The sequence below is a fragment of the Marmota monax genome, unplaced genomic scaffold (genome assembly GCF_021218885.2).
Source record: "Marmota monax isolate L192 unplaced genomic scaffold, Marmota_monax_Labrador192_F-V1.1 WCK01_AAM20220418_F8-fsc00390, whole genome shotgun sequence".
Taxonomy (NCBI): domain Eukaryota; kingdom Metazoa; phylum Chordata; class Mammalia; order Rodentia; family Sciuridae; genus Marmota; species Marmota monax.
Window position 1 is genome coordinate 280,420 of NW_026693450.1, and position 22,566 is coordinate 302,985.

Sequence of the window (22,566 nt, forward strand, 5' to 3'; positions counted from 1 at the left end):
GGTATGCTGCAGGGATGTTTCAGGGATACAGGACAATAAAAAATGGACACTAGCCATCAGCAACCTACCGTGAATGATCAGGAACATAAAGGAGCCCAAAAGAGAAGAAAAGGAAATTAGTAATTACCAAGCACATGAAAGATTGACAAGTTTGATTTTCTATAAGGAGGTATGGCATTCCAAACGCTCAATAATTGTTATGGCACACATATTAACCAAATCAAAAAAGATGCAGCCAGGTACAATGATGCATGCCTGTATTCCCAGCAGCTGGGGAGACTGAGGCAGGAGGACTATGAGTTCAAAACCACCTCAGAAACTCAGTGAGGCCCTAAGCAACTCAGTGAGACCCTGTCTCTAAAATAAAATACAAAAATAGGGCTGGGGATGTGGCTCAGTGATTAAGTGCCCCTAAGGTTCAATCCCCTGTACCAAAAAAAACAAAACAAAAAACAAATAAACCTTCAATATTAGTTATCACTAAATAGTGTGAGCTGCTAAATACCACACTGCCCATATTTAATACTCAGTTCAATCCTCACAGTAATATGCAATTGACAGCCACAAGAAATAATTTTGAGGAACAATATTAACCAATAGAGCATTCCTTCCTCAATTAAGTCTCAGCATTTGCCCCCTCAACTTTAACCACCAATGGATCTGAAAAATAATGATCAGAATTCATGTATAGTTTCAAACCATACTGGGAAATATGAAAATGTATATGAAGAGCTGAAGTTATATACTGCTATATATTTCAGTCAGCTTTTTCACCGCTGTGGCTCAAACACCTAAGAACAACAATTATAGAGGAGGAAAAGTATATTTGGGGCTCATGGTTTGAAAGGTCTCAGTCCATAAATGGCTGACTCCATTGCTCTGGGCCTGAGAGTACCTGAACAGCATGGCAGAGGTAGATGGTGGTCTCTATCTTGGAAATCTCCTGCCTTGGTCTCCTGAGTCATAAGGATTACAAGGCATGCACCAACCTGCCCAGTTTATATAGTCTCTCCTTTAAAAAAATAAAAACTTGATGGACATTTTTGTCAGTACATATAATTCTATTTGACACAGCAAGTGTTTATAGAAACATTATTCACAATTGCCACAAGGTAAAATAACATAAATATCCATCATCTGATGGGTAGATGAACAAAGTACACCTTCTCAAATAAAATATTATGCACCCACATAAAGGAATGAGAAGTACTAGTACATGCCACAAAACAAATTAAACTTAGAGACATTAAGTGAGACAACAGATACAAAAAGACACATGTTGTACGATTTCATTTGTATGACATATCCAGAATAGGCAATCCATAGAGACTGAAAATAGATTAGTTGGTGGCCAGAGGCTAGGAAAGGGGAAACTGGAAAATGACTGCCAAAGAATACAGGATGATGGAAATGTTTTAGAATTAGATTATGGGGATGGTTGTATAACTTTACGAATATACTAAAAACCTTTAGTAGAAGGACTTTTAAGTTATGTGAATAAAATTATTTTAAAAATTAGGCACTGTTATACCAGTAACTTATATCCATTTGTGACTTGTCTTAATTTTTTATTCCAAAGATATTCTTGTACAAGAGAGAATGTCTGCTTCATTTCCTTAATTTTGGAATAATGTAAGAAACACTTATAGAGACTTGACTTTGGTCGGATACTATTCTGGGTATAGACATATAAAGTGCTTTACATGAGCATGAACTCTATTGGGTAGGAGAAGCTGCTATTTATACGTCTGGACCAGTAGTCCCTGGTGTTTGCCATCTGAGTTCTGAAGAGCTGGTCTCAGCATTAGAATGGTGAGCAGTAGTAGCGGGGGAGGAGAGTGGAGAGGGGACAGGGCACTGGGTTTTAAAGAATCAATCCAAAGAACATTCAGAACTTTTTATAAACAATCACCCAGAACCAGCAAGAAGGAAACAAAGTGAAGTTAAAAAAGCAGGAACCAGTCCTGAACTAGGATTAGTAAAGAAATCAGGGTGGGCTTTCAAAGAGAGATGACAGTGTTTAGTGTTCCATGAAGATGGTGCTACAGTGACTGATCCCAAGGAAACAAGGCAGATTTAATTGAGGTCCACATCAAGAGTGCTTGGGCATGCACATGAAACCAGACTGGGGCTGAGATATGTGAGGTGAGAAATAGATCTGGATGGAGTACATAATGATGACAGCTTTCATTTCCAAGCCTGGCAGTTTCTTGGGTTCTGATGGAGAACAGTACCTAGGAGGAACAAAGGCAGGATGTAGTGCTCTGGAATAGTACTCAAGAGTTAGAGATCCAGTGCATAGGGCAAACAATGAAGACAGCAAAACGTAGCAGGACCCAGGTGTGGATCATGGACAAGAAATCATAATTTTTTAAAAATTAGTTTCTATTAGCAAACATTCTACCATTTAATTATACTCCAGGCCACAGGCAAAGGTTTCTGAAAAAACATGTAAGCCCATTGGCGGTACCAGCACTGCTGGCCCCTAGGGCCAGAATATAAAGCAGCAGTAAGCAGAAAAGCAACACAGGACTCAGGGATTAGTCCAGGGCTAACAAAGTAGAGTCTGCTCCCTAAGTGCTTGCTGGAACTCAGGTGAATCTGTGAATTGTATAATAGATGCTGAAGAGACAGCAGGATAGTATGGGAGAAACCTTAAGGTGAGCCTAGCAGGCTTTTTCAAAAGTGTCACACTGTAGAAGCTGAGCAGAAACCAAATATTAGCAGGTAGGACAAGGACTAGAGCTGTCCAGCTGGAGTTAGTGTATTCAGAACAGAGAGGGGAGACACCCTGGAGAAACTCCACAGATCTACTGAGGCAGGTATAAGTGTGGCTTTGAGGCTGGGGTGGTAGTTCAACAGTAGATTACCTGACCAGCCTACAGAAGGACCTGGGTTCAATTCCCAGCACTGCAAAAACAAACAAGCAAACAAAAACACCAGGTGAGGATACTGACAGAAGAACCACCACCCAAGTTGAGACTGCTTACCTGGTTCCCTGCCTCTAGCACTGGTTCAAGAGATAGGGTCACAGGAAGTTGCAATGGGCCCCAGGTGTTGCTGTGGGCAGAAGCAGATATAAGGATAACTCTAATAAAGACTTTATCTTCCCAGATTTCCCGCTCTTAAGTGAAGTTTATTTTTTACTATTACTTACCAACCACAACAGTTGATTTAGGTCAAAGTACAATTATCTGTTAATTAGTCATGTGCATATTAGAAAGAAAATGATAGGTTGTCTTTTTCTGTTGTTAAGAAAAAAAAAAATCAAAGATGCTTTTTGAGCCCTCCAGCAGTGAGGCATTTTCTTATAAGCGACTCTTCATTCTTTCCTTTTTTTTGGTGTTAGGGATTGAACCCAGGGCCACGTGCATGCTATGCAAGGACTTTACCACTCAGCTACACCTTCAGATGTTAGTTTTATTTGTACTTTCAAGCCCCTGAGATTTTGAGGTGATTATTACAGCAGTGTAATTTATCTTAACCTGACATATAAAAGAAAAGAGCTGAAGATCAGGACAGGGTTTATAGAAAAGCTCAGAATGATGAAGACACTCGAACAGTAGACACCACAGAAAAGGAAATTCCAGTGAGGGGTTGGGGGTACAGAGTTGCAGAGCTGTACAAGCCTAGCCCTGTGGCCTGTTGTAGCTGGTGTACAGGACACAGAGAAGAGAGGGAATGGAAAGAGACAAAACAGATGAAGACAGGTGCCAGGTTGTGACAAATCTTAAAAACCTCATATGAAGGTTACAGGAAATGAGGAGCCAACAAAGTTTCTGTAGAGGGATTTATATTTTTTGTTTTATTTATTTTTGGTACTAGGAATTGAACCCAGAGGAGTTTTACCACTGAGTCACATCCCGAGTCCTTTTTATATTTTGAGACAGGATCTCATTAAGTTGCTTGGTAAGTTGCTGAGGCTGGTAGTGAACTTGTGATCCTCCTGCCTCAGCCTCCTGAGCCACTGGGAATACAGGCATACACTACTACCACAACTGGCTATTTTTTATATTTTAAAAAAACAATTGAAGCCAGGCACAGTAGTACACAACTGAAATCTCAGTGGCTGGGGAGGCTGAGGCAGGAGGATGGCAAGTTCAAAGTCAGCCTCAGCAACGTAGTGAGGCCCTAAGCAACTTAACAAGACTCTATAAAAAGGACTGGGGAATATGGCTCAATGCTAAGTGCCCCCTAGGTTCAATCCCTAGTATTTAAAAAATAAACAAAAAACAAAACAACACAACATAAGCAAAACAACAATAAAACAGAAACCAAAAAAACAAGTGCAGAATAGAGGAAAAACAGGATGAGAGAAAGATCAGAAGCTTAGGTATCAGTTAAGAGGCAAGAACAAGTTGAGAATATAGTGATAAAGGCTAAAATCAAAGATCGATAAACTTTTTTTGTAGAGTATGAAAGATTCTATAATTCCTTAATTTTTTTTTCCCCTTTTAGTACTGGGGATTGAACCTAGGGGCACTCTGCCACTGAGCTACATCCCAAGAGCTCCCCTGCCAACTTTTTTTTTTTTTAATTTTGAGAGACAGGGTCTTGCTAAATTGCTCAGGCTGGCCTGGAACTTGTAACCCTCCTGCTCCAGCCTCCTGAGTAGTTGGAATTACAGGCATGCACCACCACATCAGGCAAGACATACCTAATGACTTCACCTTCTGGATTCTACATAGTTCACACTTATACCTCTGGAATGAGTCATTACCACCTTCTTAACCATTATATTATAGGGCTCTTTTCCAGGCTATATTTTAACTCTTCACTGGTTTGGGGGAGACTTTGACTGACACATTTAGAATAGACACTTGCTGCAGGCAGATTTGTTTGTGCATCCATTCCTCGTGTATTCTATCCCTTCACTTTCAAATGTCTCCCATTTTCTGACCTTCCTTAGAGCAACAAGTCCACTAAGTCCTATTTTTCCCAGGATCTTTCTATGTGGATGTATGAGGTTTTTTACTGGCATATGATTTTTAGTCACTGTTGAAACAGGAAATGCCTTCATGAAGAATTCATCAGTTTCCAGAGTCAAAACATGTGACAGGACAAACTGTGGATCAGGACTGCTGGGCTCTAATTTTGGACACATGAATTTCACAAATAAGCAAAGTCTACTATGAGAGCTAAGTGCAGGATTGTGCTAGAAATAAGCAAATGATGAGAATCGAGCACAAGAGCAGACCAGTTGGGGAAGAGAATGGTTTACTGGCAGTAATGGAGTAGTGTAAAAGGAATCATGAACACTTAGTGGGGTGGTTCTCCAACTATTCCATCATCAGGATCCCCACCTGGATGTTCTTTCAAATGCAGGTGGTTGGTCCCATCCTCAGGGATTTGGATCCAGTTGATTTAAGAGTGTTCAAGAACTTTGAATATCTAACATGTGACCACCCCCACCCTCCCTGAGGGTGACTGCACTGGAAGTGGCCCTAACTCACACCTTCCCCATGAAATGGTTCAGAGGCAGGTGTCTACAGTTTTCTTTTTCTTTTTTTTGCAGTGCAGGGATTGAACCCAAGGCTTCCCTCATGCTATCACTGAGCTACACTGTAGCCCTTTTCCTCTGAAGACAGGGTCTTGCCAAATTGTCAAGGCTAGCCTCGTGAACCTGCCATTCTCCTGCCTCAGCCTTCTGAGTATCTGGCATACAAGTGTAATGTATCAGTCTTTACTTATTTGCTTTGTTAAGAAACAGAAAATGGCCCCACACTACATGTACATAATTTAGAAAAGGATAAGTACATGTTTCAAATCCTTTTTTCATTAAAAACATATCATAAGCTGGTTGTGGTGGTGCATGCTTATAATCCTGGTGATCCAGGGAACAGAGGGAAGAGGATCACAAGTTAGGGGCCAGTCTGGCCAGTTTAGCACAAGTTAAGGGCCAGTCTGGCCAATTTAGCCAGACACTGCCTCAAAGTAAAAAGTAAAAAAGAGTTAGGGATGTAGCTCAGTGGTAGAACATCCCTGGATTCAATCCCCACCCCCCCCCCCAAAAAAAAAAAAATAAAAAAAACCAAATAAATAAAATAAAATCACAAATTAAATGGGCAAAAGTCCAAGGCTCTTGAAACCATGAAATCCTATTTTGGAATGCTTATAACAACTCATATTCTCTGTGATAACTTCATTTATCATTGACTATTGTTAAAAATATTTTTCTACCAATTTGAGAGGCAAAATATCCCCTTTTAACTCATATTGATTTGATTCCTAGTGATAAAAGTGTTCTTCTTTCACACACTAATTTCAATTCATCTTTTGGAAGTCCTCTTTAGCCATTCTCTGTCTAGAGGATTTTCTGGACTTTCTGTCTACTGCAACATGGCTTCTGACCCTATTCCTCCATTGACAGATAATTTCTGGGGCCATACTACAGACATCATGCGATGTCTCTGTTGTGACAACACTGCTCCTTTGACCAACATAGCCTCTTCCTTTGTTCTTTTGCACCTTTGTTCTTTTGCACAGACTTCTTCTCTGGGAACCCCTCCAGTATCATTACTGCTCAGGGCTTGTCCCATGGCCTAATGGCATCTATCTCACACTCATTTCCCTCTTACCCTCTGTCTCCTCACATGGTATTAACTGCCACCTGGAGGCTGATGATCTTGATATTCAAATTGAAATAAAATTCTCCCCTGAATTTTACTGGATGAAACAGGCTTCTTAAACTCTGTATCTAAAATCGAAACCTAAAACTGAGCTAATAATAGCTCAGGGGTAAGATGCATGTTCAAGGCCCTGGGTTCAATCTCCAACACCTAAATAAATTAATTAATAAATAAAAACGGAACCCTCATTTCTCCCAACCTCAACCCCTTCTCCTCTTATACACTTGAGCTCAGTTAATAGAACATCATGCACTGGGTTTCCAGCCCCACCCTGGGAGTAACCCTAGAGTCCCTATTTCCCTCATCCCCATATTTACTTAGTTACCAAATCCTGATAATTTCATTTTCAGGGTATTTCATGGCTCTTGTTCAGGTTGTTCTCATCTCTCCTGTACACTCCCTCTCCATCCCCCTACTTCCTTTAAATGTTCATTTGTTCACTAAATATTTACTGAGTTCCTGTGAAGAAGACAGAAAAGAATTCTGCCTTAAGCAGTAGAGTGATCTAGAGAATAAATAAAGTAAGCAAATGCAAAGGACCTGTGGCAGGAAACAAAGGAGACCCTACTGCAGCCAGGGCAAACCACCTAACACTGATTATGTGGTGGGTGGCAGAAGATGAATTGAAGAAGTGAGCAGGGGTAGATCTTATAGGGAATTCAAACCTTAGTATGAATTTGAGTTATAACCTGGAAGAGCATTGAGGAGAGCCATCAAAGGGCTTAAAGCAGAAGAATGATATAACTGTTTCTCTGTACAATAGCTGTACAAAGAAAATATATCAAAATATACCAATGTTTACCTCTGGATAACTGAGTGGTAGGGTTATATTTCCTTATTTCCTTCCTTCCTTCCTTTTTCTCTCTCTCTTTCTTTCTTTCTATGGTGCTGAGTATTGAACCTATGGCCTCACCCATGCTAGCTAGGAGCTCTACAACTGAGTTACGTACCCAACCCAATGTATTAACGTTTTTGCTTTTGCAGGACTAAAAATTAAACCTAGAGCCTTACACATGCCAGGCACGTACTCTTACCACTGAACTACATCTCAGCCCTTTTTATTTTATGTGGGGCAGGTTCTCACTTAGTTGCCCAGGCTGACTTCGAACTTGTGATCCTTCTGCTTCAGCCTCCCAAGTAACTGGGATTATAGGCATGTGACACCACACCTGACCCAATGCATAACTTTTACGCTTTTAAAAATATAGTCAAGGGCTGGGGATGTGGCTCAAGCGGTAGCGCGCTCGCCTGGCATGCGTGCGGCCCGGGTTCGATCCTCAGGACCACATACAAAGATGTTGTGTCCGCCGAAAACTAAAAAATAAATATTTAAAAAAATTAAAAAAAAATATAGTCAAAAAGAAAATCTGGTTGAAATTGATATGAAGGGCCACAGAAAGGAGTACAATTGATGGTGAGGCACTAAGATCACTAATTATGAGGAGATGTGGCAGTGGCCTGTAATGGTTTGGTGGTTGTGGGAATAGAGAAAGAGGCAGAGCTGCCAGCTATCTAATGTGTAAAACTTATAGGACTTGGTGACTTATTAGCTAAAGGATGCAAGAGTGTAGGATGACCACTGGGTTTTGTAGGAAATCAAAGTATTTCTCCCCAAAATACTGAGGATTTTTGAGCTGAAGGAAGTTCAAAAACATCAAGTATCTGACTCTTTCTCTGCTTGATGTCAGGACAGATTCAGAGAAGAGTCTTTCTGCTTTCTTCCCACTTTCCCACCAAAGCCAGATAGAGACTGATGCAGATCAGCCTAGAGATGGGATCAGCAGACTACATAGGATGCTGGGTACAGATCTTCCCTCCTTCCCAGAATTCTCCTGCTTCAGAAACCTCTTGCTTCTTTGTTTTCTCATGGTGAAATTTACTGCTTTTCATTAAAATACTATCCATTTATTTAAGGTACTGGGGACTGAACCCATGAGTGCTTAACCACTGAGTCACATCCCCAGTTCTTTTTATTTTTTGAGACAGTATCTCACTAAGTTGCTTAGGGCCTTGCCAATTTACTGAGACTGGCTTTGAACTTGCAATCCTCTTGCTTCAGTCTCCCAAGATGATGCTGGGATTATAGTTATGCACCAACATGCCTGGCTGAACCTGTCCTGGCTAAAAATTTAGACCGCTTAATAAAATTTTATTGTTCTCCTTTTCAGATTCATCTTGAATGATTAACTAGGTTGATGGAGACTCCATTTAACCCAATAGGGCATAGAGGCATCTCATAAGAGATGAGTTTGGCATCACAGAAAAGAGAGTGGCCAACAGCACCAAAGTCTCAGCCATAATATCCACCCAGATATAATGCTGAGGAAGAGGAGTGGCAATTCTTTCAAGAAGCTCTTCTAAAAAGACAAACATCAGGGCAACAACCAGAGGAAATATAGGATTGAAGAAGTATTTTTTGGTTGAAGGAAATGAACCAGTAGAAGCCAAGTGGTTCAAAATACACTTACTTAAAGGGTGGGTAAGAGCAAGAGCCCAAAGGTGGGATAAATTGGGATCATAAGCACAAATGAACAAAACAAGAAAAAGGACATCTCCTTTCTTCTGGGATGGAAGTGAGGATTGGGAAAGTAGAATAGATTCCTTCTGAGGCTCATAGCAGGAAGGGGAAGAAGTTTCTGCTTTGGGATTTTCTTCCCTCTATGAATTAGAAGGTCTGGTGATCTTCTGGGGATGTGGGAAAGCAGCTGGAGACAAGCAGTCAAGATTTATAATAATCTAAGAATAGGAGAAGGGACCAGGTGTGGTGACACACACCTGTAATTCTAGACATTGGGGAGGTTGAGGCAGGGTGATCTCAAGTTTGAGGCTAGCCTGGTAACTTAGAGAGACCCTGTCTCATAGTAAAATTTTTAAAAAGGGTTTAAGATGTAGTTCAGTGGTAGAGTACTTGCATAGTATTCACTGGATTCAAAGGTGGTGGGGAGGGACAAAAGAGCCTGTATGAATGCCAAACAAAACCAGTTCAATGGCTCAATGGTCCAGAGGTCCTGGGTTCCTACTATTGTTAAATCCTCTAGATTTCTAACAGCCCAATCTGTGTGTGTGTGTGTGTGTGTGTATCTCCCCCTACTCCTTTTGCAGTGCTAGATTATAAACCTAGGGCCTCATGTGTGCTATTCAAGCACTCTGCCATGCAGCTACACCACCAGCCTGCAATTTTTTTTTTTTAAGTACTTTATAAATTTGTGTGTCATCCTTGATGCTAATCCACTCTGAATTTTTCCAAGTTTCAGAGAATGTGCTGCTCAGGGAGCACTGGGAAAAAATGGAAGGTAGCTGTTACTTTTATTTATTTATTTATTTATTTTTTGGTGGTATGGTACTGGGGATTGAACCCATGACCTGTGCATGCAACACAAAAGCACTCTACCAACTGAGCAAGGTAATGTTTAAAAACACTCAGAAGAATTCGGGATGAAAACTGTAAAGCAAATTCAAGGCCTCAATGACTTAAGACCTTACGGTGACTGAAATTGGGAGAGAACACAGAGGTGATTAGGTAACCAGATGGCATAGGCCTTTTTGAACCTTTCCAGGCCTCAGGGAGGTGGAAGAAATTTGTGGTTAACATTAGGGCATCTAGATGGAGTCCACTGAGGTCAAATCCTGGGCAAGCCAATTTAACTTCTCAGTACTTTATTTGAGGAATCAGTAAAATGAAGATACTAGTATAGCATTTATCTCAAGGCCTGCTATATGTACCAGAGTATTACTTACATGTCAGAATCATTATCATTTCTCATTTGAACAAGAGGAATTTTAAGAGTCTGTGAGGAAGAGATTCTCAAACATTTTGGGCTCAGAATCCCTTTCCAGTTTTAAAAATGACCTCCTTTTATATTATATATAAAGTTATTAATAGACCTTTATTTATATGTGGTGCTGAGAATCAAACCCAGTGCCGCACACATGCCAGGCAAGTGTGCTATCACTGAGCCACAGCCCCAGCCCTAAAAATGACCTCTTTTAAAAAAATTTTTTTGAAGTACTGGAAGATTCAACCCAGGACATGTTAGTTTAAATTTTTTGAGACAGGGTCTCAGGGCATGCTGGCTTGAAGTTGTGATCTTCCTGCCTCAGCCTCCCAAGTAGTTGAGATTACAGGCATGCATCACTAAGTCCAATTTACTAATATATTTTTTAAGAAAAATAACTACATTTTTTTAAAAAAATAGAAGTGTGTTATTGTTTTTCCATTTTGCAAATCTCTCTTGACTTTAATTAAACACAGGTGGGTCTTATCTGCTTCTGCATTCAATTGAGACATGTTCTTTGCTTGAAGTATGAAAATCCTAACACCTCACTACTCTGAAACCACACTCGAGAACTCTTACTTTAAGGTTTCTCCCAGTTCTAAATCATTCAGTCATTTACTCACTTGTCAACACTTCTGGATCCTAGAGACTGGTGAATTCTGTGGTTGCTGCCTGGAGGATCCTAATTGGAAAGAGAAAAACAAAAATGAACAAGCACAAATGAGGAAGTGTCAGGGTTACCTGTGAGCCTAAGGAGGCAGAGAAGGATTACTGAAGTAAAGGAAATTTGATCTTGAATTAGGGCGTGAATTTCCTGTGTTGCCTATAAGCAGAAGAGCAGTTGCAACAACCCAGGAATCAATGTAGAGGCAAAGGGTGCACTAGCACAAGAAGTCAGCAGCTAGAAAAGCATGTTGGGCCGTATATAGGAAGTTATATTGCATCCTATTCCAGGAGCCTGGGGTGACAAGAGCTTGCTTTCTTTCGTTTTTTTTTTTTATTCTTTTGGCATTAGTATGGATTGAGTTTAGGGTTTAAGGCCTCATGCATGCTAGGCAAGAGCTTTCCCACTGAGTCACATCTGTGGCCCTTGTTTTTCTTTTTAAAAATCAGTTTGATTGAGGCATAATTTACAAGAAGTAAAAAATCATCTTTTTGGGTGTACAAGTTTTGACAAACATTATCCAGTTATGTAAACAATACCACAACAAGATATGAAATATTTTCTCATCACCACAAAAAGAGTTCTTTCTACAATACAGTCCTGCAGGTAATCATTGATCTGACTTCTATCCTTATAGCTTTTTACTTTGAAATAATTATACACTCACAGAAAGTTAGAGAATTCGTGTCTACTTCCCCCAATAGTAACATCTTACAAACTATAGAAAAACAAAAAAAACTGACAGTGATGCACTACTATCAGCTATACTACAGTGTTTACATGCATTTGCTCCTTTTAAAGAATACAACTGGGGGTGGGGCAGGCGAGTGACAGGAGGTAGAGACTGAGACATGAGAATCTCAAGTTCAAAGCCAGCGTCAGCAATTTAGCAAGACCTTAAGCAACTTAGGGAGACCTGTTGCAAATTAAAAAGTAAAAGGGCTGGAGCTATGGCTTAGTGTTAAAGCACCCCTGAGTTCAATCCTTGGTACCAGCAAAACAAAACAAACAGTTTGGCCAGGCAAGGACACATATTAGTCACAATTGTCAACAGAAGAACAACTCAAGAAAGAGCAGGGAGAGGAAAGGATTTATGGAAAACACTTCTAGAGTGGAACAAAAATCAGTGGGTGGACGATTTGGTATAAGGGCTTAAATTAATTCTTAAAAAAAATTTAAAATTTATATATGACAGCAGAATGCATTACAATTCTTATTACATATATAGAGAACAATCTTTCATATCTCTGGTTGTATACATAATATATTCACACCAATTCTTGTCTTCATACACAAACTTTGGATAGTAATGATCATCACATTCCAACATGGTTAATTAAAAAAATCTTTTAGAAACAAAAATTTCCATATGGCAGGACAACAAGTAGACAATTGCTTTAAATTGAAGAACCTGACCTTTCAATTAATAAAGGGCATGGAACCCCACATAATCATATTTTTGCTTGCTGTTATTCAAACAGGAAAAAAGACTTTTTGGTCACATTCTTCCTTTTCTTACTTTTGCCTGAATGAAAACAATGAAATAGTTTTTTGTTTTTTTTTTTTTAAATAATGTACAATCATATAGTTCTGCATTACCTCTAAGTTAGATTTAATTTTTGGAAACTGTCATTTGGTGCCAAATAGTGGTAAATAAAAACAATGAAATAACTGTCAAAGATGTGATATTCCCCGGCAGTTTAGACAAAGTTGTATTTGTTTGCTCCTCTAAACAGGATTAGCTAAACCTTCAACATGGCCAAAGTAAATCTCTATACTTATTTATTTTGTGGTACTGGGGACTGAACTCAGGGATACTCTATCATTAAGCTACATTCCCAGCTCCCCCTCCTTTTTATTTTGGTCCGGGAAATTGAACTCAGGGGCACTAGATCACTGAGCCACATCCCCAACCCTATTTTGTATTTTATGTTGAGACAGGGTCTCACTGAGATGCTTAGTGCCTAGCTTTTGCTGAGGCTAGTTTTGAACTCATGATCCTCCTGCCTCAGACTCCCAAGCCCCTGGGATTACAGGCCTGTGCCACTGTGTCCCACCCTTTTTATTTTTTTGAGGCAGGGTCTAGCTAAATTGCCTAGGCTGGCCTCAAACTTGTCAACCTCCTGTTTCAGCCTCACTGGGATCCCAGGTGTGCGCCACTAAGCCTGGTTCTATACTTACTTTTATTCCTTTCTTAAGTTCAGTTTTTTTGTAGGCTTTCCTACCTGTGATAGCATTGTATCTGAAAAACTGATAATGGCTAAACCTTTACATAATTTATGTAAAGACATATTTATTCATCAAGACAGCTATCTTCACTTTAACAGCCCAAGACATTGAGACTACTAAGAGAAAGGTACCCAGGATCACATATGCAAATACTGTAAAATGTTTAAAAAGGTACTAGCACAGGGTAAGCATTCAGTAAATGTTAGCTAGGCTTCTTTAAATAAAGCCTTGCTCTTTCTACCCCACCAAACCCCATTTATGGCCAAGTTGGATCACTTTCTCCAAAAGCTGTGCTACAATGCATTTGAGTAAAGCTCCATACATGCAGTGGAAATACTTCTGGTGATAAAGTTCTCATTTAAATCCTAGTTTGTTTATCACTAGTCACTACCAAATACAGTTCCCTGAGTAGATAGGAGTAACCTAATGTCTATTTCCTTTGACTTTAAGATGAGCTTTATAGTATCTTCGAAATAAGAAAGTGTCTTAAAATCAGGTTCAACAAAATACTGTTTTTACTGTCTCTCGTGCTGGATGTTTTATATACATCTTAGCATAAAATATTCTGAACGTCTACCTCTTATTAAGCATCTACCTATTATTATACCGATTTTTAAAAGCAGGGAAGTCAAGACAGATGTTAAGTCATTTGATCCAGATTATACAGCTAGTGAATGACGGACAAGACAAGATCAACTCCAAAGCAAGCAGTATCCTAAGACCTAATTTCAGTTGACTTAGCCCATTCTATTTTGTGTCCATCATAACCTCCCAATCAAAATAAAAAAGCTAACTTTCAAACGGAGAAACAAGAAATAATCACCAAAACAAAGACAAACGGAACCTCTGAAAGATTAAGTAATTTAGACCAGAATCCTACAGCCGATGGGCCTCAACTTCAAGGCGAAATCTACTTTCACCAAGCTCTGCTACCACTGACAAATGATAATGCGCAGTTATCAATATTTGTTGAATTAATAATGTCTGCAAACAAAGTTGACAATAAGGAAGAGGGTAAAAGTAGAAAAGGCACATAAAAACCGCAAAGTTGTTCATGGGCAAAAAAAAAAAGACAAAAATCCCCAAGTTTTCGAGGTAATACGTTCATGGTGAGCCGAGGCGCTGGTACAAGCACACCTGGACAGTCTCTAGCAGTGTCCACTGAAAGGCCAAGCGCGGCCGTTTCCCTTCTTCGCCCCCTCGCTCACGCCCTTCTGACCGCTAATCTCCTGGCCTCCTAACACCCGACAACTGCAGCCAGCAGCCTCCCTACTCGGCTGCTGGCTTAAAAAGAAACTCCTGCACCTGCCCCAAAGGCGGTCAGCGGTCGGCGGCAGCCACGCGCCAAGGGACGCACTCTCCCTAGGGGTCGCAACTCGACCCTCGAGATAGTGCGGGCCACCTACAGCATGGACTCAGGCAGGCCTCAGGCGTGGGTTGGGGACGTGCGGGGGCCCCATGGGCCGCGCAGGCGAGCGGCGGCAGTCCGCCGCTAGGCATTTCCTCTTCCTCTACGCGCGGCGAGGCGCGGCGGAGGCCAGGCCGAGGCCGAGTTCGGACGCCCGACCGTGGCCTGCAGGCGAGCACGGGGCAGCACCGCGCCCCGAGCCTTCGCCGCCGTGCCGCCTCCAGCCGCCCGCGGGGCCTGCGGGCGGCTGGGCCCGGCGCGGGCAGCGAGAGGCGGGGCCGGCGTGCGGGCGGCGGAAGGAGGCGGAGGAGGAGGAAGAGGAGGAGGAGGAGGAGGCGGCGGCCGGGAGCCGGGGGAGAGGGGCGGGGGGCGGGCCGGGGAAGGGGAGGAGCGGGATTTGCGGAGCGCGGCGCCGCTGCCGGGAGCCCGCGGGCCCGAGAGTGACCGAGTCACGGCGGGCGCCGGCGGAGCCGCGGCGTCGGACCCGCCTCCTGGAGGAGCTCAGCCCCGGCCAGGCCCGGCCCCAATCCCGCCCCGCGCCGCCTCCCCGCCGCCGCCGCCGCCGCCGCCGCCGCGGGAGCGCTCCCCTGCCCACCCCGCCCCCGCGGCCGAGCCCGGGAGTCGAGTGGGAGTCGGCCGGCCGGCGCGGGTAGCGCCGGGACCCCGCAGGGGACACTGCAGCCGGAGCCCGGGAGGGGCCGCGCCGCCACCGTCTGAACTAGGATGTCCCGACATGAAGGTGAGAAGAGCTCCCGCCCCCACCCCCACCGCCCGGGCCTCGGCCTTCCCCTCCCGGGCCGGGCGCCGCGGAGGACTGCCGGAGAGCGGCGGAGACTTTGGCGGACCCTGAACCAGGCTCTAGGGGCAGAGCCCGGCTGCGAGCGAGCGAGGGCGGAGAGCCGCGGCGCCGCTGCCGCCACGGTTGCGGCCGCGGCCCTGAGCTGGGCCTGGTGCCGGAGGCGGGGCGGCTGGGGCGGCCGGAGGGTTTGCACTGTCATGGGGCGGGGGAGGGGGAGGGAAGGCAGCGGGGCCCGTTACCGGCGGGAGCCCAGCCCTCGGAACTGGTACTGGACGCCGAGGCCCGGCGGGTCCCGGAGCCGCGGGCCCCATCGCGGCCTAGCTCCCGCCTCCCCGGAAGGGCCCGGTGCGGTCGCAGAGCTGGGCCACGGGCGGCGGCAGGGGCCAGGGGAGCTGGCCTGAGACCGGCGGGGGCGTCCGGTCGCCGAGAGACGACCGTGAGTGCCCCCGTCTGCGGGCGACCGTGGGGTGGGCGGGAAGGCTCTGTGACCCGGCACGGAAGTCTTCGCCTCCTGGAGCCCGCCCGGCCTCGCGGCTAGGCCTCGGCGCGTCCCTGAGCTTGGGTAACCAAGTTCCCTGGGCGGATCTGGCCCGGCCGCGGCGAGCAAACTCCCTGCTTGGTCACCCTGCCGAAGCTGGACTCCCAGGGCCCTCACCGGTGTGCGCTGCCTGACTAGTCAGGCTTAGTGGATGACCATCGTGTGGTCTGTTAATGGTCAGAGGCGTTTGGACTTTGTTTTACGATTTGAAAACACGCGTGGGGTACAGTTTCGAATAAGCAAGACTACTCCAGCCCTGTCCCAGGGTACAAAGAGACAAATGTTTAGGGCCGATGTATTTGGCATGGAACTGGTGAAAAATAAGTTAACTTCAGTTTACTGCCATATGGTTTAGTAAAGGGGGAGGGAGGCAGAGTTTTCTTTGTTTCACTACTACAGGTTTTTAAATAAAAAGTATTAACAGACTTGGCGAAAAGTTTGTCCAGCTAAGGTTAACGCAAGATTGTAGGAGTGACTTGAAAGTATTATATACTTTAAGATTTTAAAATCCTGTATAGGTGATGTAGGAGTGGAGAAAGTTTAGTGAGTCAGATTAGTGTGTGCTTCCCATCGAAAGGAGTGCATTCTTAGGGAAAAACAGATTTCAGAACTCAAGGTTGAAAAACTCAGATTGATTAACATTACAGTATTTAGATCAAATTTCAGAATTTGCATTACTAATTGCAGCATTAAGCTTGATTCAAAGGACATTTTGTGTTCAAGGATTCTGTATTTTCAGAGTTACAAAACTGTTTTTTTCATGGAGCATTTATTGAGTACTGTGTTCAAGTTTTGGACATTTTGAAATAATAGGATATTAGTTTAGTCTCATTGAACGGGACATTGAAATATTTGGAAGTTAGACCTATTTTCCAAATTTATCTTCTTAATGGAATTATATTCCATATCTCTGTAATTAAAAAAGTTGTAATTCAGGTTATACTCAAGTTGGAGTTTGTGATGTTAAAGTTTATCTTAGAATGTAGTTGTATGTGTGTTAAAATGAAAGTGAGCAGTGGCTGCCAGTTCTCACTTATAGGAACTGGGAAAATTAACATTGCAGAATTATGGCTGTGGAAGAAGTGTGTTTGAGACTCATGCTCCTTGCCTTAAGGAATCATCCAGATAGTTCTAGAGTATTCTAACTGAACAAGTGGCCTTGGAAGAAAATTCCCTTACTCTCAGTGTTCTATTAGAGTAATTAAAATCCCCTAGTTGGAACATTCTTCAGTATAACATACATTCTGTAATTTAAGCCTATTTTCCTCTATTTGGTTCTGTGGAAAGGTGTGGCTATAAAATTTAGGTTATTATTACTGAACCTTAGCACAATAATAGCATACCTTTCCTGGTAACATATCAATGCCAGGTGTCTGAAAAAGAAACATTCCTAAATACATCTGTTGAATACTTAGAGTACAATATTTAACAACTGATTATCTTGGAAGGTTTATGGCCTGAGGCAGGAGTGGTGGTCTCATAAATCACATTTAATTAAAAAAAATATGTATGTATATATATGTGTCTGTGTGTGTGTGTATATATATATATTTATATATATATATATATATATGTTTTGTATTATATTAGTTCAGGCTGCCATTATTTTTATCAGTAGGAATTTGATCTATCAGCAATACAACTCTGTAAGTGTTGACACCAGTGCTTTCTCCTTTCTCTTTGGGTCAATTAATTCCGTTTCTCTTAGCATTTCTTTAGTTGTCTTATTTTTGAGCCCTTTTAATCATCTGTCCACCTGTAAGTTGTCTGTAGTTCCCCACCACCATCCCAAGTGTGACCCAGAACTGGATGTGGTAGTCTGGTAAAAGGTCCGTGCTGCCTGTTATGGACTTGAATACTCCTTATTTTCAGGGCCTCTTAGTACAAGTAACTTGTTACTTTGTCTTTCTGCCCACTCTATTGAATTGTACTGTATTGTATGATTATATTAATGTTGTAACTTTGAACAACACAGCCCCAAGATGGACACCTGTCAAGCTTAGAGGCTCAACCTTGTGAAGCAGTGGACTGCCTTTGAGAAAAGAGATGCAACTAGGAGCAGAAATGCTCCAGCCCAGGAGTCAGCATACTTTTTCTGTTAAGGGGCAGATAGTAAACATTGTAGGATCAGTGAGCTGTGAGGTATCAGTTTTATAATTGTCATTTGAAAGCAGCCATCCACATTGAGTTATGAAATAAGCATGGCTGTATTCCAGTTAAAACCTTACATATGGACACTGGCATTTGAATTTCCTATTTTCATATGTCATGTAATATGATTCTTCCTTTGACCCTCCCCCAATTTAAAAATGAAAAAATAATTTTAGTGGGGAATAAAAAAACTGCTGGTGGCCATGCTGGTCCCTGCGCCTGAGTTTGCATCCCTCTGCTCTAGAGCTTCAGAGAGTTGATGGAACTGGAACAGTTGGTATTCCAGAAAGGGCCCACTCTGCTTGGTAGTTTCTTCATTTCCTTTGGGTAATGCAGTGAGTTCATTGACTGAGCCAATTCTATATTCCAGTTTCCAGCAATATCATGCAGACTAGGCTAGAAGTAATTTTTCCATAGGGGTGAGAACAGACTCTACTTTCTCAGATCCTGTCTGAATTTTACATCAAGTTTCCTGCTTGCCTATTACAACTTTTTCAAGGGAGAATTTCAAGGCCTGTTTTAAATTCATTTTTTTAATATTCTTGCCATGTTAGCAAACATTTTACAGACATCAGCACCCAATCACCTCATGTTCAGTATACCAACAAAATCTAGTTTTGTGTTTTACATAGTGAAACCAGTCATTTTCTGTATTTTTTTTTTTTTAAATGTCTCTGGCTGAGGATGTTTCTTAGTAGTAGACTGCGTGCTTAGCATGCACAAGGTCCTGGGTTCAATCCCTAGGATCAAGGAATAGAGCCAGGTTCCATGCCATAGGGCCTATAGTCTCAGCTTCTCAGGAGGTTGAGGAAGGAGACTCAATCAATCTGGAGTTAGCAGTCAGTCTGGGCAATATAGCAATACACTGTCTCAAAAATAAACAAGCAAAATCTTACTACCATATTTAAAAATACATTTAAAACATAGGTATGTTGTTCAGAATTTAAAATTCACTTAACATAAATTTTGCAAAAACGAATACCCAAGTATCAGATTACTCAGTGTTTATTAGCTAAAAAGAAGTTATGAATGCTTTTTCATGAGTTGGGGCCTAATTGATTACCTGGAGTTAATGCATATATGGCTTTATATCATTTAGCCTTTTTTCAATTGCTACTATGTATAAGGTACCAAGGAATGTGGGACAGAAAGAATGAGACACAGCTCCTCACCTTGAGTCAGATGGGAGGATGCATCTATAGACAGCTTCTGTAGCACAATGTGAGACATGCCATAGGGAAGGGATAAACAAATTGATGGCAAAATAATTACCAGCTATCTTCTTACTAATTTTGCCCAGTTTTAGAGAGGGAATCTACTTTGATTCTAACACTTTTCCCTTGAATGCCTTCTTAAGTTTTTCTGTGCTACTCTTGATTATGGGTAAAATTGTTCAAATAGAGTCCTTATGTTTACCTGATTTATAATTCCCTTAGCTTTTGAAGATTTTCACATAATGATAGCAGATAAATGGATGGATAATATATTGTTGTTTTTCTCAGAAGTATCTAATAATATTTATTTTCTAAGTAGAGAGTACAAGTTCTGTAGGCCTCTGATCTAGTTAGTCCCAATTTAATTGCTGTGCTATGGATCAAAACCAGGGCCTCACATATTCTAGATACTTATTCTGCCATTGAGCAACATCCCTCAGCTTTTTCTTTTTTCTTTTTTTTTAGTAAGAATTCTATATTAAACAGTATTATCATGTGCAACATGATGTTTTGAAGTATGTATATATTCTAGAATGATAGTCCTTTTTTTTTTTTTTAAGAGAGAGAGAGAGAAAGAGAGAGAGAATTTTTTTTAATATTTATTCTTTTTTTAGTTTTCGGTGGACACAACATCTTTGTTTGTATGTGGTGCTGAGGATTGAACCCGGGCCGCACGCATGCCAGGTGATTGCACTGCCGCTTGAGCCACATCCCCAGCCCCTAGTCCTAACTTTTTTAAAGTTATACTTATTTTTTCTCTTCTAAAGAATTGCTGTTTGGCACTACAAACACAGACAATCCCAAAGTAAATTGTAATAACTTTGTTTTCAGAATTTGGGGACTACAAAGCCATGCTTGATAATTAGCAAATAATTTTAATGTGGTAATTTTTGCCTTCCTGTGTCAGAGTGAACTCACTCCTGCTGAAAAGATTTTTACCATCAGGTTTTCTTAAAATTTATTTTACTTTGACTACAATCTGTTAAAAGATTATGATGTTCTTATTTAGAATGTAATTTTAGGGAAAACACATCTTATTATAATTTGGGGGGGGTCTTTGATTTCATATAAAATTCAGTTGAAAGTCTGTGTTTCTGAACTGGGCTTGGTGGCACACACCTGTGATCCCAGTGACTCAGGAGGCTGAGGTAAAAATATTGCAACTTCCAGGACAGTGTTAGCTGTCTGAAAATAAAATGACTGGGGATATAGTTCAATGGTAAAGCACCCCTGGATTCAATTCCCAGTACCAAAAAACAACAAAACAACAAACCCACCAAAAAATAAACAACCCTCCCCAATTAATCCACATTTGACCCTTTTGTTTTAAGTTAAAAATGTAGTAAAATACAAATTTTTTGCTTTAATTTGCAAATTTAATTTAGAAGAAATTTCTCGAATTTTAAGATATATTAGCAAAAATTTTGTTTAAAGATGATAAACTTTTTCACAGTAGAAACTTCTCACATAAAATTATAAAATAATTTTTTTTATATTTGGATTGCAGTCTTTTAAAGATTTAATTTTCAGAATGTCAGCTTTATAAAACCTACCATACATATTTACCCAGGATGGTTTTTGCTTTTTTTTTTTAAGTGGATGTTCCAAAAGTTAGTTATTGTGAAAGTTGTTACTGAATTATTGTACAAATAATTTTTTATCACATTATAAATATTGCGGCATGGCTACTTTTATGAATTCAAAGAAAACATTGCCTATGTTTCATAAAAGTAGAATACTGTTTATAATGAAATTCTTCAGCTGGATGTAATGGTGCATGCCCTGTAATCCCAGCAACTCTGAAGCAGAGGAGCTTAGCAATATAAGGCCAGTATCAACAACTTTTGTGAGACACTGTCTCAGAAATAAAAGTAGAAAGCACTGGGGATACATCAGTGGTAAAAAGCACCCCTGGGTTCAATCTCTAAGTCGTCCTCCCCCAACCAAAAAAAAAAAAAAAAAAAAAAAGCTGTGCTTGGTATATCCCTCCTAAGGATTCTTTGCTAAAACTCCCCTCCATCCCCATGGGGATTGAATCCAGGACCTCACAAATGCTAGCTAGGTAAGTGCTCTGCCACCTGACTACATCCCCAGTCCTTTTCATTTCTTAAATTTTATTTCCAGAGTCTTGCTAAATGGCTTAGGCTAGCCTGGAAATTTTGATCCTCCTCTTTCAGCCTGTGTAGTAGCTGGAATTACAGATGTGTACCGCCACACCCAGCATCTTTTCTCAAATTTTTTTTTCTTCCCACATATTTTTGTTGATGCATGATGAGTTGTATGTTATGTTGGCATTTGTTATATATTCGTACTCTAATGTATAGCCTTTTTAAGGAAATGAGATTATGGCACAAAACTAAAATTTATACAGAATTAATTTTATTAATTTTCTTACTGTTTTTCTTGGGGAGGGACAGTATTGGTGATAGAACTCTGGAATATTTTACCACTAAGCTACATCGCCAGCACTTTAGAGTTTTTCAAGTTGCTTAGGACCTTGCCAAGTTACTAAGGCTGACCTCAAATTTGTAATTCTCCTGCATCAGCTTCCCGAGTCACTGGGATGAGTCACTTGGGATTACAGGTGTGCTCCACTGTGCCTGCCTCAGAACACAGCATTTAAAATTTTCATTAAATTATTTTTTGCCATTCTGGTAATCTAAATCCGGGGACTCATGCATGCTGGGCAAGTACCCAACCACTGAGCCACATCCCCAGACCATAACATTTTTAAAATGTAATTTTTATGTATTAACCATGTCCTGATTCATGGTGGAGATGTAGAATAAGGAAGATGGTTTCCTAGGGGAACATATTACTAGGGTACAAGGGAAGGAAATGAGTATTCAGGAAAAGACTGAGGGTGTTATTGAAATAATAAGGATGAGAGGTCATCCAGGTATTGAGGAAGGAAAGACAAGGCAAGGTGGGTTAGAAGCTTGGAAATGATGTGTAGCTACAGGGTATTAGAAACAAAACCAACTCTTATGCTGGTTGGAATGTCCTGAGAGCTGGGTGACTTGGTGTCCCATGAAAAGAACATGAGATGAATTGCTTTGTTAGGTATCTTCCATAGAGCCATTCCAACTCCTTCCCTCATACCCCTCCAAGTGCTTTAGTTGTCATCTTCCTAAATTGTAGCAAAGCCATATTGCAGA

At 41.4% G+C, this 22,566-nt stretch overlaps 1 protein-coding gene and 1 long non-coding RNA gene across 3 annotated transcripts in view; one reads left to right on the forward strand and one right to left on the reverse strand.

Annotated features, from left to right (window-relative positions):
• Nucleotides 1-14,942, reverse strand: LOC124101546 (uncharacterized). The gene is made up of 4 exons (XR_006854645.2): nucleotides 14,705-14,942; nucleotides 11,029-11,087; nucleotides 2,991-3,060; nucleotides 1-64 (listed from the first exon to the last, which is right to left on the reverse strand). It is a non-coding gene; the product is annotated as an uncharacterized LOC124101546 (long non-coding RNA).
• A 340-nt stretch (nucleotides 14,943-15,282) lies between these two features.
• The window catches only part of Kcmf1 (potassium channel modulatory factor 1), a 79,154-nt gene continuing 71,870 nt past the window's right edge, over nucleotides 15,283-22,566 (forward strand). The window contains exon 1 of one of the 2 annotated variants that reach the window (XM_046457546.2): nucleotides 15,283-15,445. In XM_046457546.2, coding sequence (XP_046313502.1) covers nucleotides 15,430-15,445 — 16 coding nt within the window. In that variant the 5' untranslated portion in view covers nucleotides 15,283-15,429. The remainder of the gene's footprint in view (nucleotides 15,446-22,566) is intronic. The other variant, XM_058583398.1, reaches the window with a different exon arrangement.